The following is a 19118-nucleotide window of genomic DNA, read 5'->3' as shown; positions in this document are numbered from 1 at the left end:
CAAAATTGCAACAGAAAGATATACATCACATGGACGCCTGCTCTCACCCTCACGGAGGACGGTAACAACGAGGCGGCACACGACGCGGCTCGAGGGCTTACAGACCAAGCCGCAGTCGCAAGTGGCGCCCCGACACCCTCCGGACGTGACGGTGCGGTAAATGAGTGGGAATGGGAGGACAGAATGACCACATATAATGACATCACGAAACGCTGTAGGTTAAAGAGGGGCCTATTCCCGCGATCTCATGCAAAATTAACAAATAAGCAGTCTGTCGCATGGCGGCAGTTACAAACTAGTACGTATCCAAATCCAGCGGTCTCGCATATCATATATCCGGATTCTAACGGACAAATGCAACACATGTGAATCCAGAGCCACTCTGGAACAATGCCGAGGGATATATAACAATAACGAGAACAAGGCCTCTAGCAAAAGCCTTCGCACGCGTTGGGAAGCCGCACTGCTCAGCCCCGCCTTCGAGGATCAACTATGGGCCGTCCAGAGGGCCGAGGATGCCACCAGGACTCACGAACTCCTGGCCGTCATCTAGGCGGGGCCTTTGGCCCTCCCCACCAAATCGCAGGGCACACAATAAAGCTATTTCCTCCTCCTCCTTCTTTTCATTTTAACCCTTTGTGGTCGTTCAAGACAGGCACAAATTCGCTCATTTACACGGTACGCAGAAAAAGCGCTCAGATGAACAAACGCACTTAAGTGATTTATTTTTGAAAATTCATTTATTCCCGAGGCTCTGAACAGTACTTTGGCACTCTGTGGTAGCACTCTAAGTACTCCTGGGTGAAGATCAAGATTTGTACTGCAGGTCTGCAGGGTCCTAATTGTCACTTGCTTTTAAATTATTCTCATTTGAGGACGTTTGCTGACCATTCAATCGCGAACAATATTTATCTACACCACTAAAACAATCCAATTCACTTAACTCAAGTGAATTTTGTCCATAAAACGAACATGCAGAGAACGCCGTCATCTTGTCGTCGTTTCACACTACAAATCACGCTAAAAATCTCTTTGAGCATGCAGGAAGGAAAAAAAATGTTGCCAGTGTCAGTAGACATTGCAAAGTGCACTTATTAGTTGGAAAAATTCCAGAAAGCTGGCACTATCAACCCAAATAACCGGCGAACACAAGCATGCATGCATGTTGGACACTTTCCGACATCTGAACAGAAGAGATATTTTTTCCATGTTGAGAGGGGCCCAACATATGACTGCAAAGGGTTCAGAGAAAGGCTACCAAAACAAACCCAAAGTTTGACATGCCTTTTATCATTTCTTACAGTGTTGTTCACGCAAGTTTGGATCCGTGGCCTGCTTACTTTAGCACAAAGTCTAAATCAAAGTGCTTTTCCTTCCAACCACACTCTGCAACTTTTCAAATGCTTAATTCTATGTTGAGAAACATTCCTTGGTGCAATGAGATGTGTGACTACGCCGACCATGCAACAAAATGCGATGGCTGCTGTAACCGCATGACATCCACAACACCGGCTAGCAGCCACATATGGGCCAGCCAAGCCAGGCTGTTTCTGATGCATCTGTTCATCTATCACACACAGTACTTTGAACTGAGCCTTCTCTGTGGCTTCCTTTACAAATACTTCAGTGGTGGAACAGCCATTTCAGCTTTAGGCGCAGGTCCTGGTGCAAGCAAAAAGCCGATTTGGCGCGGCAGCAAGCACTTTCGGCACAGGGTCCAACACACATGTGCTTATAATATACCATGCAAATTTTGACATTTAGTCAATATGTTGTGGATACAGGTTTCCACGAGGCTTATGCTGCGAGCACAGTCAGAAAAGAATGCGACGCTCCTCGGCACAACGCACAACGGGCGCTATGGCCAGGTTCGTCGATACGACACAGAGAAGGCACCACAGACAGATCGTCAACAAATGCACGCTTATCAACCCAGGATGCAACACAATGCGACAGTCACAGCTTGTGCGCAAAGGCTCACCGCAAGGCCGATTAGGATGCACGCCTGCAATGTACATGACATCCCACAATATACCGTATTTACTCGCATAACGATCGCACTTTTTTGTAAGAAAAAATTGATGCAAATTCAGGGGTGCGATCATTACGCGAGAGTTATATTTCCCGCGAAAAAGAAAAAGTTTTTTTTTTCGCCCCCCGTTTGCTGCGGGATGCGGGTGCGGGACACCAAAACGAAAATGGCGGCCGGCGAAGCAAGCCGAACGCACCGAACGCGATTTTTTTTTCTTCTCGTGAGTACATTACATGCATTGAAACAGTTTTTTCCGTGTCAGTAATAAATAATATCGTTAATATCGGCAAGTTTGCGGCAATAACGTAGCCATGCCCACTTTGAGGGGGCAGAAACAGATGGGCACGCTTAGCTGCCAGTGACATAGAAACACATGGCGGGCATGCTGCAGAAACTGCAGCATCTGTCTTCTCTACTATCCTAATACCGCACGTTTGTGCTAAGGGTTGGTGAATATCTTAGCTGTGTTACAAGCGTTGGGGTATGAATAAAGTACACTTTTAACGTATCAGTGTAAACGTGGCTACTACCGCCCCTCGCGATTTGTTGCTTGCCCACGAGTGCAGATGAGAAGAATCGAAAGGTGCCTTTTTTGTTGTTGTTGACCGCAACTATTATAAAGCCTACACATAATAAAGGAAAGTTCGGTTGTACCTTTTTATGCGAAGCATATTACTAGAGCTCAACCCAGCTCCTCAGGCCCGGCGGTGTCGCCTTCAATACCACGTGACACCGTGACGTCACGACAGAGGAGAAACGGGGCTCCAACTCGCGCCGTCGCTCGCGGCGTCGCCTTCAAGGCTGACCACGTGACACCGTGACGTCACGACGGAGGAGAAACGGGGCTCCAACTCGCGCCGTCGCTCGCGGCGTCGCGGCGGTATATAAGCAGCTGCGCTTGCCTCTGCTAGACACTCATTAGGTGAGATGCCTCCTGGAGACAGAGCTGCTCGTTGGAATGAGAAGCGAAGGTTGCGGCGTGCTACAGAGACTGTTTCTAGGTGGCTTTGCTACGGCGCAGCGACTACGCGCCCCGCATCGGACGCGGTGAGCGTCGAGCAACGCAGCGTTCGGCGCGACAACGAAATGTGCGCCTGAGCAAGCGCCGCACGCCTGAGCCGACGCCGACGACACCGGCTTTTCTGCGACACGAGCTCCTTAACGCTGTCGCGTTAAAATAAAGGCTAGTATGCTTCGCATCCTGGGCTTAACCTTAGCTAAGCCACAGCCATTTTTTTTTGTCATGGAAGTGCAGAAAGTGATGAAAGTAATGAAATGAGGCATCTACTTAAGAATGTTTGGTGCGTGCAGACCGCTTGGTTCGTCTTGAATAGTCGTTCGCGTAGCATTCAACAGATGGTAAGTGCGATCATTATTAGCTAGACTTGGCACACGACCTATCGCTGCGGCAAGTTCGGGGTGCGATCATTACGCGGGAAATTTTTAAAAAATCAATTTTGACGACAAAATTCAGGGGTGCGATCATTACGCGAGTGCGATCATTATGTGAGTAAATACGGTACTCATGTCACGCCATGTACATTAGGGAGTTTTCAAATAGGGGCTGCACAGGTTTCGCAGCCGCAAGGAAAAAAAATAAAACAGCATCAGTGCCACTGCGCATGCGCGAAACACAAACAGGGTTTTGCATTTGCGTCGGTGACTTTGTCACCGAAATAACCCCCGACCGAAGCTCGACGCAATACTTTTGCGTCAACAAGCATGCCTCACCCATTGAAGTGGCGGCTTTCGCCGTGTATCACATGTAACCTCATTCGCTAATACCACTTTTAACTATGCACCACGTGCGATTCTGACCGCAGTGGATCCTTCCAAAGCCCCGCTATCACACATAAACACAGAAAAAGCTTTAACTTTAATCCTAGAATGTGACATCCTCCTTCGGCAAACTCCGTGGTACCACACATATAATTTCTCACTATATAGCGAGAAACTATGGACGGGCCTCTACTTCCTTCTATGATGATGATGATAGTGTGCTGTTGGTTTTGATTTACGTTTTGCTAGCTGCTAAGCATCGACAGAATGAGGGATTCACTCTTATGCATTTTTGGTGCAGGCTCTGCGCAATTTCCCACTAAAATGCCATTTTGGGACAGGATGGCGCAAAGGCCCACTCTCGGCGGAGTTTGGCACAGCTGTTCCACCACTGATGCTTATTATGCAATGCAAAATTAAGCAGCTTCATGCAAAAGGAAACTATAGTAACTTAAAGAACACCGATATTGTAGGCTAACAATGCGATTCACATGCAAGTAAGTACGATGATACACGACAATTCGCAAGCACAAATGCTTGTTCACATAGAAGCAGGAATAAAAGTAAACACAGAACAAGCAGCCAGGAATGTGTGTGTAGTCAGGGTTAGGTAATTTACAGCAGACACTGACCTCAGTCTGGACATACTGCCACGCGACATACAACTTCGTCAGGTGATCCAGCTCTCGCGACACCTTGGTGTAGTCCCGGTACGCCTGCCTCTCCTCCTTCAGCTTGTTCAGCGTAGGCGTGATCTCCTCTTTCAGCAACTGAAATGCCCACACACAAATCAGACGTGTGGTGCAACGCAAAACTTCAAAGAGGCATCAAAACATGTTCCTTTGAAACTGAGGTTATTGTGAAATCTGCAAGCTTCCCTCTACTCTGAGATGCTAGTCTAGACACTGCCAAATTCGCCATCTGAACAGCTCTGATCACAGTGCTGTTGCGGCCTTCCTGATTGGCTCAAAACACCAGCATGGTGGAATTAAACCACATGGCCGCCCATGGTCATTGCAAGCATGCTGGCTAACACAGTTACCACAAATGAAAGATCAGCACCTGTGACTGGAAAATGATCTGGCGTTTGCAACACTTAGCACTGGAGGCCATGAATAGAACTGCAACAAAAAAGTCAGGCTGTTCATGCTTTCCCATTACATAGGCTAACAGCTGTCAGAGAATAGTGGAGAGAAAAGCTTTTGCACCACCTAAAATACAGCAGCTGGCCCAGAGGCGATGATGATGAGAAAATCTTAACTACAACAGCAATGTCACAATGTTGACGAAAACACCAAAGACAGCATGACAGCTAACACCTTCTTTTCTTTCAGGTGGTTTCTAAACTCCATTTCATACTTAGCAGGGAACGTTGCCGAAGCTATGCAAGTAGTGCAGTCATAAAAGTCTCCGTGCCATTCACAGTGCAGTTGGTTTTGATGTGCAATGATTTCTACACAATTAATAATTGTACGTACGGTTAAGTCAGATCTCGTTATTTGTGCACCTTCGTGTTTCCAAATGTGACATACCTACTATGTTCTCGTCGTGAGCGCAAGGGGTGTGCTGCAGCAGATACAGAAACGTGCCACTCAGCTCATTTGGTGGTAAATAGGTGCATATCTGCTATGTTTTCCACGTTACAAATCACTTTCATATTTTGTAACACAAGAGTACAAGACGATGTTACACCTACCTGCATGACGCATGCCTATATCTTTCTTTCATGTGTGATGCACAACTCTTCGCTCTAGCTTTTACAGTGTTGCCTGCTAGCATGAAACGAAGTATACTCAGGAAACAAGATAAGACAGCAGCAACAAATGATATGACAGTGTGGGGAAGTACTACGACTCGCACTGACAAAAGTTTACCAGATGTTAACGAAAACTGCAATGTCGTATGAAATGGAAACGCCCATTCTGCAGCTCGGGAATGTAGACAGACATCAGCGTTCTGTGAAGCACCATTGATAGCTAGCTGATAAAGAGCTCAAGAAAGAGTGCAAGGGTTTAGAAAAGAGCATAGAAGGATCGTGGAAGACAGGCCAGAGTTGTCGATAAGCAGACCTCAAGACCAGCTAACCAGAGTAAAGGAGTTACAGGGCAGTGCAACAGCGTCCAAAGCTAGCATACAACCACAGCCAGCCGTTGGTTCACCCCTGGCAACAAGGGCACCAGTCAGCCAACCACTAAAACCATCAACCAGCATCCATAAGCCTCTTCCGAAGATCTTGAACCAAATGAGAAATTTTCTCCTTTCGCAATTTTCTTGCAAAGGACTTGGGGATTCCAGCGACGAATGGCCGTGGACTTCAAAACAACCACGGGAGTGAGCCGATAACAATTATCGCTGGCTGTCATATAGTAATAGCCTTATGAACTCACAAAGTAGGTGCGAACTTAACTGAAATTCATGCAGCTGCAGCAGCGTGTGGAAATCGCTGAACTACAGAAATGTTCTAAAGTCAATGATGATAGCTTGCCATTACTGTAGATTTAATTTCACATTGGTAAATTTTTTCGGAAAACAAGAAATACGTGTTAGAATCAAATACTTATGGTAATCGCTAAGCTGTCTCCCTGTCTGTGCCATGACTTCTGTGTGTCCGGGGTGAACCCAAACACATTGTGAATGGGCAGCAACGTTACAACACATTACCACACAATCCATCGAGGGATAAACAGTGTACCAGTGATCAAGAGTGAACACACCAAGCTCAAAACAGTATAGTAGAGCAGCAAACAAAGGGAGCATGGTAAAGGCTGGCCTTACACTGTCCAGTTCGGCCAGCTTGGCTTCCTTCTTCTCGATGGTGCGCTGTGCCACCTGCTTTTTGCTCTCATACATACGTGTGCCAGCGGCTTCCTCGATCATGGCTAAGATCTGCAATAGAACATGTGAACATGTACTGTATAAAGTATGTATTACTGTATGTAATGTATAAAGTTTGGGCAGCTATACAGTTATACATATAGGTGTACCTTGCCTTTACTCAATTCTCCCTTGTGGAGCCTGTAATGCAGTAAAAGTTCGCAGTTCCACCCGAAAGGCGAAGCACCGATTGCGATAGCAAATTAGTAGATAGCTGTACGAAATAAGGATAGTCGTTTTATCAGCCATATAAACTCGTAAACATTCGCTCACTAACTAAATTAACAATGATAGAATGCACGCCAGTGACTTCGACAGTGCTCATCGCCCAACGCAAGTGGAGACTAATAAACAATTAAAGAAAGTATTCTTTGAGTTAGGGTCCAGTGGTACCGAATTGGAAGCTCTCGGCACTCCCCCTGGTACACTCAAGAAATGTTCGAGTGATAGCCGAGAACATCAGCAGTGGTCGCAATTGTATTGACCCAGTTGAAACAGCTGATTCAGGCAAGTTGCGAGCAGCATTGCGTGTCGCCAGATTTCAGACTAATTTGCAAATCTTCATTCTCAACTAAGAATGGCTTTTTAGGCCTGCTCCAAGGAAATATTTGTTACCTGATACAATATCTTAAATGCATGGGGTCTTATGAGAAATTTGAGTAGAATTACAATTACTTAATTATAACCAATTTCGTTTTAACGATATCTGACTACTCTGAACCTCAAGTCCATCTACTTTGTATGCATTTAAATAAATAAATGAAATAAATAAATGAAAGAAGAAAAAAAATTGGCGCACATTGACAGGCAGTTTCAAATAGAGGTTTATATTTGTAACAAAGATAACGCAGTGAATACATATTAGCTGTTTACAGAGAGAGATAGAGGAGAAACACCAACTGGCCCTCGGAAGGCAAATCCCATTCCTGTGCTACCACAATGACGAGAGCGCCGGATCGTCAAAAGTTATATGTCTAGTCCCAATATATATATCATCGTCATCATTTATTGTCCCTTAAGGACCCCTTTCAGGGTATTAAATAGGGGGGGGGGGGCAAAAGCATCAAGAAACACTATGATCATGATTATACAATGGTTATCTCATTTGTACAACGGTAAACAAAACTTAGTATACATGCTAGTCGATGATGGGCAAGAAAAATTTTAAACAAAACAAAGTAAGGTACGAACGACAGTAAAAATGGCAACACAAACGGCAATATAACAGAGCAGTAAAAAAAAAAGTTAGAGGTTAGGGTAACAGCATAGTAGTGGTAGGTTAAGGGTTTTAAAAACATGACAATAGGTGTCTAAATTTATCTGGATCACTTTCATTTACTATACTGTTGGGCAGTGCGTTCCACAATTCAATAGCACTAGGTAAGAAAGAGTTGTTGAAAGTATCAGAGGAACCATGAAGACGTTGTAGACTCAAGTTGTTAAAGAGACGCTTAGAAGAGCGGTTGGGCGGAAGTAAAAGAGTATTCCTGAGATGTGGGAAATTATAATAGAATTTGTGGAAAAGGGAAAGTTGTGAAATCTTCGTACGAAGTGTTAGGCTAGGAATGCTGAGGGATGATTTAATGCCGCTTATACTTGTATGCCAGTCATAGTTTGAAGCGATAGAGCAAGTCGCACGATTCAGCACTGCTTCGAACGAGTTAAGATAATACTGGCGAGGGTTCCAAATTGCTGAGGCATACTCAAGTTTAGTCCGAAGGAACGTTTCACAGGTGAGCTTGCGCATGGGATCAGGAGACAGAAAAATCGATCTTTTGAGTAGGCCAAGTGATTTAGAACAGTCGTTTATAAGTAGAGTTATGTGTGCAGACCACATAAGCCAATTAGTGGTAGTAACGCCTAGATAACGGCAAGAGTCAACTTGAATGCGGGCTGTGGAATTAAGAGAGTACTGGTGGTTAATGATTTCCCACTTGCGAGTTACACACACATACTTGCACTTGGAAATGTTGAGGGACATGAGCCAAACAGAGCACCAATGTGCTATTTTGCTTAGGTCTTCCTGGAGTATTAGTTGGTCATTATGGGAGGATATGCGCCGATACAGGACGCAGTCATCAGCGAATAACCGAATTGATGAAAGAAAGCTGTTAGGGAGGTAATCTACAAAAATTAGAAACAAAAGATGCCCGAGCACAGAGCCCTGTAGTACACCTCACAAGACTGGACTACTTGAGGTTATCGATGACAGTGTGCTGTGAGTGGTTTGTGAGAAAACATTAAATCCAGGACAATACAAGTGGGTCGAGAATAAGACAAGCAAGTTACGCGGTAAGACGTAGATGGGCGACACAATCAAACGCCTTTGCAAAATCAAGATAGATAACATCAGTTTGGAAACGGGAGTCAAGGTGGAGGTGAAGGTCTGTGGCGAATTCGAACAGCTGCGTTTCACATGAGTGGCCTCGTCTAAATCCATGTGGATCAGGAAAGAAAAAAGAGTGCTTGTCTAAATGAGATGCAATGCTGGAGTACAATATATGCTCTAGAATTTTACAATGTATGCAAACGGAAATAGGGCGGTAATTACATGGACTGGAACGACTACCGGATTTGTGCATAGGTACAACACTGCTAATTTTCCAATCATTCGGAATAGTGGAAGAGGCAATAGATTGAGTGAAAATCAACTTCAAGAAGAGGCTAGATTGCGATTTCGTGCCCTTTAAAGCTTTGGCCGTTATGCCGTCTGGACCTGGCGCACTGGAAAGCTTAAGGTTATCGATTAAATTGGAGATTCCTCGAGTAGTTACAATAACAGCCGGCATTCTGAATAGCGAGTAGATGGCAACGTAGGAATATCAGTGGGAGGTTCATTAGTGAAAACCGAGAAAAAATAAGAGTTCATGACATTGGGATGCTAATTTACTGAAACAGGAGACCCATCCGAGTTGATTAATGCGATACTATTACATGAAGTATGTTTAAGTGATAATGAGTTCCAGAATTTGCGAGGGTTGTCACGCAGAATGCTCAACAGGTCCTGGTGGAAATATTTGTGTTTAGATTGTCTCAGCAAACTTGCGTATTCCCGCAATACCATGGAGTATTTTTCCCATTTTGGCGGATTGTTGCGTCGTTTGAGTTCACGGAAAATGCGCTTTTTTTTTCCTAGTTGCTTAAGGCTGTTCGAATACCAAGGTCCTGGACAAATGCTTTCACATTTTGGAAACTACCATTGAACAATTTCTCTTTTTATTCCAAGTGTTCTTGCACTTGAAGTCGCCTGTACTCCTATTTTGTTTTGCTGCATTACTTAACCTGCGTTATTTCAATTCATTCTTGATGTAGCATCTTTGACTTATGTATGTCTATGACTCCCCCCCCCCCCTTATGTAATACCCTGTAAAGGGTCCTTAAGGGTCCAATAAATGATGATGATGATGAATACGTACAAGAGGAACATGAGCATCAAGAAGAGACAGAAGTTTATCTTTATAAAGTAACCAGTTTTGCTCAACTGTTCTGAAAGGGGCTGATTGATGGAAGTCTACAAAAAACGATTCTAGCTGATTGTGAATATCTGTATAGTTTGCTTTATTGTAATCTCGGATGTACATAGTAGACGGCTGTCGGGTAGGAACTTCTATAGCTATGTACTGTTCTACATTATATATATATAAATAAATATATAGATATATATATATATATATATATATATATATATATATAGAGAGAGAGAGAGAGAGAGAGAGAGAGAGAGAGAAATGCAGTTTCTTAACGACTATGTAAAGAACGCGACCGAGTTCCTGGCGGCGCGAAGCGGACAAACGACATGCGTCCTTGATGACGTCACAACGAACTACCGACGAATCGCAACCTCGCGGAGCGATCAAAAAAAAAAAAAACGTTCGAACTGCGTGGAGCGATTCGAAACGGGAATTGCTCTCCGACGCTGCTCAAAATGCGGGACGTAGGAAGCGGTCCGAGCTTGCACGACAGTCACCGACGAGATTATTTTCGCGCACAATGAATGGGAGCAAACGGTGAAGTGTACGGGACCATGTGGATCCGGAATTTCTTTAAGTCTGGGCAAGTTTCAGTACATAAGACACAAATGTTGCAGCAAGCACTGAAATATAACGGGTACCATGGCCAGCTTGAACGGAAGATCGAACCAGCTTTTTTTTTGTATGTTCCAATCAGAAGTAAGATGCAGCAATGACGGACGGCAGACGAACGGCAGTGTTTCTACAGACGACCCTGGCCGAACCGTACGGATAAGGTAGCCCAGAACAGCGAAGAGAAATGTACGGAAAACTACCGCCTGGCGGTAGCTCCAAACTACGCCACAGCTACCATACCTGTCTCGTGATGGTGAACTCGTCGTAATGTTCATAGCCGACGGGCTTCTGACGTGGGTCGCGGTTGTCGAAAGTGATTGAAACCGTCGCCTTGGTGATGCCCGCCTGGCCGTTCTTGTACACAAGGTCCTGCAAGTTGACGGCACGCACCTGCGACAGGTTGCTGATGCCCAGCACGAAACATATTGAGTCGAGGATATTGCTTTTGCCACTGCCGTTGAGGCCCGTGATCGCATTGAAGAGTGGGTCGAACCCTTTGATGTCGACCCGCTGTCCGTACGACTTGAAGCCGTCGATGGTTATACTCTTTATGTGCATCGCGGTATATCAGTGTTTAACGCATCCGCGGGCACAATTCCAACGTACCAGGAACGACGCGAACGCGAGAGCGAGCGCGAGCGCGAGAGCTCACGCGCTGTCGTAACCGCCATATTCCACGCACTTTTGAACGAGCCGCCATAGACTAAAACAAATTTAAAGGGGAACTGTACCTTCCGCCGTGGTTCGAAAATAAGCAGCGGCAGCGCATGGAACTTACTTTGGCGGACGCCAGATGACGTTGCTCAATCCGGAAGCGGAAGTGAAAATTTTTTTTTTTTAGAGCAAAATTCAATATAGCCGTTTTTTGCCGGTCGCGAACGCTGGTACGCGCCGTGCTTGCCCTGCAGGCTATGCGGCATGCCTCAATGCCTTCGCTGCCGCGTAGCTGGTGCGTTCTAATTGCCAAGAGCCTCTACTGACGCCCATACAAACAAGCCACAAGTGAGTGAACAGAACGCGCGACTTTATTGGCAGAAGACAAGCAGTGTACAGTACATTCTCGTGCAATAAAGGGTCTGTTCGATTCGCCTGCACCACTGTGAACCAGTTCACGGCGAGTTCCGCACTTTTGCAGCGCCAGTTCAGTGGTGCAGCTGCAGCGCGACACTAGCGCCCCGGAAAAACGAATGCCAAGGTGCAGGTGTTGTGCAGGCCTTCTGCGTCGTGTCGCCCGTTGTTTACGCGCTGGTGAATTTGCATGCGACTTGTGCTATTTGCGTTGCGCTGTTTGCGGTTGTAGAAAAATTGGTCAGGTCTGGTGTGTGTGTGTGTGTGTTGTGTGTGAGCATCGCTGCTGCACTGAACGACGACGATGAACTGTGCCACACTCTCAACTGTCGTTCAAGTAGCCATAGACCTTGTGGACTCGGACAGTGATGAGGAGTTCGACGACTTGGTCGTAATGTTGGCCGTAAAGCTGGTGAGGAAAGACCGAAATCGTATTCCACGATACTATGAAGACGTCGTTGGCAGCTATATTGAGTTTGAGTTTAAGCGGCTCTTCCGACTGTCACGCGAGACCTTTAACTGTCTTGCAGACCGCTATCAAGCGTCACCGTTCTTCCCAGCAGCTCGTGGAGGGCGCGCGCGAATCAGTGCCGAAAAAACGTGTCTCATCGTTTTGAGCTATCTTGGGAGCCAGTGCAGCATGTACTCAATTGCAAACAGATTTGATGTTACAGAGTCATCTGTGCACGCATGCATTGAGAGGGTGCTCAGCCTTTTACATAGCATGAGTGAAGAAGTGATCGCGTGGCCGGACCAGCAAGAGCAAGAACGTAGCAAGGGTGGCTTCTTAATAAAGAGCGCTGGGAAGGGGCCACGAAACACAATTGGCTGCGTGGACGGAAGCCACATAGAGATAAACACCCCGACCGAATCCCCGCACTCGTACTTCAACCGGAAAAAGTTTCCTTCTTTGATCCTGCAAGGCATATGCAACCATGAGAATAGGTTCATAGATGTGCTAATTGGATTTCCCGGCTCGGCGCACGACGCCAGGGTGCTTCGCGAAGGCCCCTTTTTTGAAGCTGCAGCAACCAAATGCAGCAATGGTTACATCTTGGGGGATTCAGCCTATCCGTTGCTACCATGGCTTATGACGCCTTACAAGGATACGCAGCGGAGCTTCCCCTCCTGGAAAAGGAAATATAACAAGTGCCATTCTCAGCAGCGAGTTGCCATTGAGGTGACATTTGGTATACTCAAGCAGCGATTTCGCAGGCTGTACTTGGTGGACGCAGCCAGCATAAAGCAGTGCTGCCTTATAATCATGGGCGCATGCGTCCTGCACAACTTTTGCAATGAGGAGAGAGATTTCTTCGAAGAGCTGCAGGAACTCCCGGATTTAGAGGAAGTCGGAAACGATGAGGACAGTGGCAATGTTGTTGACCGCAGTGTGGCAGGCTACAGTGAGAGCCTGCGAAAGGCAATTGCCGAAAAGCAGTGCTAAAACACAGAGTTGCATATCCTTGTGCCGCTAGCAGTACTTATGCAGATAAGTTTTGCTTCACTCTGTGTAATGCTGCAAATGTACTTTCTGAGACAATGTTTGTGAAAGATAGAGAATCGAGACGTTTGGGGCCTGCAAGCCCCAGGCTACTTTATATGGTTGTGTTGTGTTGCGTGGTGATAATACACAACACACCCACACACACATTTTTTGAAAATTTTTATTCGGGAGCCGTTGTGGCAACTTTCTCGACAGCTGTAACGAGCCGCTCTAGCAAAGCCATTTTCCTATCAAAGCGTTCGGCCCAGCTCTTCCTTCGCCTCTTTAAATTCTCTTAAAAGGGCATTCAACGACGTGGTGTCCTTTTTTCTTCGCACGGCATCCTTAGGGCGTGCATTCATAGCTGCAGCTGATGCAGGCCTTGGCAGGGGTTTGCTCGCTGACAATTCTGGCTCTGTGTCAGTGCCGTCATCAGCGCCGGGAGACATGCTGAAAAACAATGTGCAGGATTAACGGGGATAACTAAACTTCTGTCAAAATGACGCAACTGCACCTGCGTCAATTGTGGCACCAGGCTTCATCAGCACTGTCGGTGTTATGTGGTGTTCTTTCTCAAGAACATCACTTAGCTCTCTACGAAAGAAGGAAAGAATTAGTTGCAAATACAAAAGCCAGAGACTGTATGCAATAGTCAACAGCACTCACTCTTCATATTCACACAAGGCCGTTGAGTGCCCGGACGAATTGTTTTTTGTTTTAGTCTTCTTATATGAGCGTTCAAGGCTTTTCCATTTATTCTGCACCTGCAGCTCGGTCATCACAACTGAGAACTCTGTATTAATCATACGAGCAATTTCTTGCCACATGGCCTTTTTTGTCCTGTGAAAAAAAAAGTAATGGATTAAAATTTGGCAATTCTAGCACATCAAAAGCTGCTGAAGTATTCTCACAAGCGCCAAAGTAAACAAAGTTGAAATTCAACTTTTTGTAAACAGGTCAATGAAAAAGTAAATGAAACTTGCTTAAGGCCGCCTTTTTTCCCGACGAGAGGATTCAGCTCTTTATATTTCAAAATGAGGAACCGGGTCCTCCGAGCACTCCAAAGTTCTGCCTCGGGGGATCTGGATCGCTCCTCCATCGGTGTGACGCCGAGGTCCGCAGGCATTGCCTCCATGGCAGATGACTGGTCAGTGTCTTGAAATATCACCGTGATGACCGTTCCATCTGTGACAGAAAGTAGTACCACATTGAGTTGTAGGTATGCATTTACTCTGGACTAACGTATTCGAAACTTCACACGCGGGCTCAGCAGTAAAGAGGAGCGACTTGTCAACCTATGCACTCGGACGTAGATGTACATGTAGAGTCTTGTGACCTAGAGGCACGTACCCACTCTGGGGGATTGGCCAAGAATTGGGTAGTTTATAGGAAAGTGTCAAATAAGTGAAAATTTAGTAATTATAAAATACAAAGATTGTAGAGCCTGCATGATTTTACGAAAATGGAAATTCTATCATATTTATAATAAAACAGTTCAAATTAAATTTTAGTGAATGAAAAGGAGGCTTAAAATTTTGTATTTAGAGTTGAAATCTCATTGATCCTAAAAGAAAATCTTGGCAGCGCTAACCTGCCCGTCGATATGCCGAAGCGTAGGGGCACCCAAAGATAGCACACTTTGAACAGTTAAATCTAATCCAAGAAGGCGGAGTGGTATTTGTAAGTTCGTTTACTTAAGCTAATAAATCGTCGACAAGAACTTAAAAAAAATGTTCTATGGTCTTATCTTCACTACATATGTGACAAATCGGTGAGGGTGTCAGAATGCAGCAGTTACTTCAATTTTTTTCTCGATCGGCATACGAGTTTGTTGTATGCAATGCAACAAATAAACGTTAACGCCTCCTTTATTTCCTTTTATCGCAGCCAACATTTTTAATTTTTACGCACGTTACTACGTACTTACTATTCCCTCCGCCTTTGTTGCACGGGAAACAAAGTGCGATAAATTTCCGGATCACAATAACGCATTTTATACACTTACTGGCATATTGACAAACAGGCACACTGCTGTAGCTAAACAACGAATACATCGTGTTCACCATATTCACAGGCGCTGACAGCTTATTTGAAGGAGCTTACAACAAGAAATTGACCCCATGTGACTAAAAAGGGTTAACATACCTGGCGTTCTGTAGGCAAATCCATCGCCGAAGGGAACGCGACTCCCATCCTCGTCGACTACAGGGGTAACCTGAGTTTGTACCCCATCTACAAGTACAGACAGCGTCTGCAAGTCGTTCGCTGACATCGTCTGCTGTTGTCGGCTCTCAAATGTGGAAGCTCGTGAACCACGCTTGCACCAACGCGGCACCACAGGCAGAGCAGGTTCTGAAAATTCCTGAACCAGCACTGCACCTTTGCTGCACTTTTTGAAACGAACGCTAGGGTGCAGGGGGCGCTAGGCTGCACCGCTGAAACGAACGGCAAGGTGCGGCACCGCGTGAACTGGTTCAAGTGGTGCAGCTGAATCGAATAGACCCAAAATTTGCATGTCGAGATACGCTGGAATCATTGACGCGAGCTTGTAAACGGCTCACCGTCGTCGTCGCACGTGGTGGTCAGGTTAACGAGCAAGAACCAGCAGCGGAAACATATTGGACAGAGTGTGCCACTTGTTTGCAGCGACAGTTGCCGTTAAAAATGCCCAAATTGCATTGCGAAGCAATCGGGAGACGCAGGCATCTGCTGCCGCAGCCTACACAGCGACATGGGCTACCCCAGATTTTAGCCGTTCACTCCTTTCCAACCTGCACGTTTCTTTTCTTTCGGGGCCGCTAATGTGTGGCTCACACTTGGTGTCTCACATTGTCTCGCTATGGACAAGTCGCTTTCGTGGGCATCGCCTCCATCAGCTACTTTAGCGGGCCTTTCCACCCATCTAGCTATCAACTTCATACGCATCGGACTATGTAAGCACGTATGCTGGTCTCCGTTCATGCCTAATCGCGGCCGAGAAAGGCCAGAGGCACAATATGCCCATTGCTGCAGCAGGAAGGCGCGAACGGGGAGCACGAATCACGGTGCATGAAAATTGGGAGTCTATGTCGCTGTGCAGGCTGCAGGAGCGAATGCTTACTTCGAGAGACTGCTTTCCAGTGCAACCGACCAGGCCGCAATATTCTCAAAACATAACACTGCGCTGCAGAGGGTGCTAAGAATCACTGGCTCCGGACAGGCTGCCAATGGAATATGAACCTGGCAACGTTTAACGCTAGAACGTTATCTAGTGAGGCGAGTCTAGCAGTGCTATTGGAGGAATTAGAGGTCACTAAATGGGATATAATAGGGCTCAGTGAAGTTAGGAGGCCAAAAGAAGCATATACAGTGCTAAAAAGTGGGCACGTCCTGTGCTACAGGGGCTTAGCGGAGAGAAGAGAACTAGGAGTCGGATTCCTGATTAATAAGAATATAGCTGGTAACATACAGGAATTATATAGCATTAACGAGAGGGTGGCAAGTCTTGTTGTGAAACTTAATAAGAGGTACAAAATGAAGATTATACAAGTCTACGCCCCTACATCCAGTCATGATGACCAGGAAGTCGAAAGCTTCTATGAAGACGTGGAATCGGCGATGGGTAGAGTGAAAACTAAATACACTATACTAATGGGCGACTTTAATGCCAAGGTAGGCAAGAAGCAGGCTGGAGACAAGGCAGTGGGGGATTATGAAATAGGCGCTAGGAATAGCAGGGGAGAGTTATTAGTAGAGTTTGCGGAACAGAATAATATGAGGATGATGAATACCTTCTTCCGCAAGCGGGATAGCCGAAAGTGGACGTGGAGGAGCCCGAACGGCGAGACTAGAAATGAAATAGACCTCATACTCTGCGGTAACCCTGGCATCATACAAGATGTGGACGTGCTCGGCAAAGTGCGCTGCAGTGACCACAGGATGGTAAGAACTCGAATTAGCCTACACCTGAGGAGGGAACGGAAGAAACTAGTACATAAGAAGCCAATTAATGAGTTGGCGGTAAGAGGGAAAATAGAAGAATTCCAGATCAAGCTACAGAACAGGTATTCAGCTTTAACTCAGGAAGAGGACCTTAGTGTTGAAACAACGAACGACAATCTTGTGGGCATCATTAAGGAGTGTGCAATGGAAGTCGGTGGTAACTCCATTAGGCAGGGTACCAGCAAACTATCGCAGGAGACGAAAGATCTGATCAAGAAACGCCAATGTATGAAAGCCTCTAACCCTACAGCTAGAATAGAACTGGCAGAACTTTCGAAGTTAATCAACAAGCGGAAGACAGCTGACATAAGGAAGTATAATATGGATAGAATTGAACATGCTCTCAGGAACGGAGGAAGCCTAAAAACAGTGAAGAAGAAACTAGGAATCGGCAAGAATCAGATGTATGCGTTAAGAGACAAAGCTGGCAATATCATTACTAATATGGATGAGATAGTTCAAGTGGCTGAGGAGTTCTATAGAGATTTATACAGTACCAGTGACACCCACGACGATAATGGAAGGGAAAATAGTATAGAGGAATTCGAAGTCCCAAAGGTAACGCCGGAAGAAGTAAAGAAAGTCTTGGGAGATATGCAAAGGGGGAAGGCAGCTGGGGAGGATCAGGTAACAGCAGATTTGTTGAAGGATGGTGGACAGATTGTTCTAGAGAAACAGGCCACCCTGTATACACAATGCCTCATGACCTCGAGCGTACTGGAATCTTGGAAAAACGCTAACATAATCCTAATTCATAAGAAAGGAGACGCCAAAGACTTGAAAAATTATAGACCGATCAGCTTACTGTCCGTTGCCTACAAACTATTTACTAAGGTAATCGCAAATAGAATCAGGAACACCTTAGACTTCTGTCAAGCAAAGGACCAGGCAGGATTCCGTAAAGGCTACTCAACAATAGATCATATTCACACTATCAATCAGGTAATAGAGAAATGTGCGGAATATAACCAACCCTTATATATAGCTTTCATTGATTACGAGAAAGCGTTTGATTCTGTCGAAACCTCAGCAGTCATGGAGGCATTACGGAATCAGGGTGTAGACGAGCCGTATGTAAAAATACTGAAAGATATCTATAGCGGCTCCACAGCCACCATAGTCCTCCATAAAGCAAGCAACAAAATCCCAATAAAGAAAGGCGTCAGGCAGGGAGATACGATCTCTCCAATGCTATTCACAGCATGTTTACAAGAGGTATTCAGACCTGGATTGGGAAGAATTGGGGATAAAAGTTAATGGAGAGTACCCTAGTAACTTGCGATTCGCTGATGATATTGCCTTGCTTAGTAACTCAGGGGACCAATTGCAATGCATGCTCACTGACCTGGAGAGGCAAAGCAGAAGAGTGGGTCTAAAAATTAATCTGCAGAAAACTAAAGTAATGTTTAATAGTCTCGGAAGACAACAGGAATTTACAATAGGCAGCGAGGCACTGGAAGTCGTAAGGGAATACACCTACTTGGGGCAGGTAGTGACGGCGGATCCGGATCATGAGACGGAAATAATTAGGAGAATAAGAATGGGCTGGGGTGCGTTTGGCAGGCATTCTCAGATCATGAACAGCAGGTTGCCATTATCCCTTAAGAGAAAAGTATATAACAGCTGTGTCTTACCAGTACTCACCTACGGGGCAGAAACCTGGAGGCTTACGAAAAGAGTTCTACTCAAATTGAGGACGACGCAACGAGCTATGGAAAGAAGAATGATAGGTGTAACGTTAAGGGATAAGAAAAGAGCAGATTGGGTAAGGGAACAAACGCGAGTTAATGACATCTTAGTTGAAATCAAGCAAAAG

General features: G+C 45.6%; 1 protein-coding gene and 1 pseudogene across 1 annotated transcript; one reads left to right on the top strand and one right to left on the bottom strand.

Annotated features, from left to right (window-relative positions):
* LOC139055802 (structural maintenance of chromosomes protein 2-like) overlaps nt 1-11328 on the bottom strand; it is a 65106-nt pseudogene extending 53778 nt beyond the window's left edge.
* Nucleotides 11329-12049: 721 nt separating this feature from the next.
* Nucleotides 12050-14578, top strand: LOC139055628 (uncharacterized). Its single transcript, XM_070533159.1, has one exon. The coding sequence runs from the start codon at nt 12143-12145 to the stop codon at nt 13280-13282; it is 1140 nt and encodes a 379-aa protein (XP_070389260.1). The 5' UTR covers nt 12050-12142; the 3' UTR covers nt 13283-14578.
* Nucleotides 14579-19118: the final 4540 nt, after the last annotated feature.

Source organism: Dermacentor albipictus, chromosome 2 (assembly GCF_038994185.2).
Source record: "Dermacentor albipictus isolate Rhodes 1998 colony chromosome 2, USDA_Dalb.pri_finalv2, whole genome shotgun sequence".
Classification (NCBI taxonomy): domain Eukaryota; kingdom Metazoa; phylum Arthropoda; class Arachnida; order Ixodida; family Ixodidae; genus Dermacentor; species Dermacentor albipictus.
Note: the sequence above shows the minus strand (reverse complement) of the source record. Positions and strands in the feature narration are given on the sequence as shown.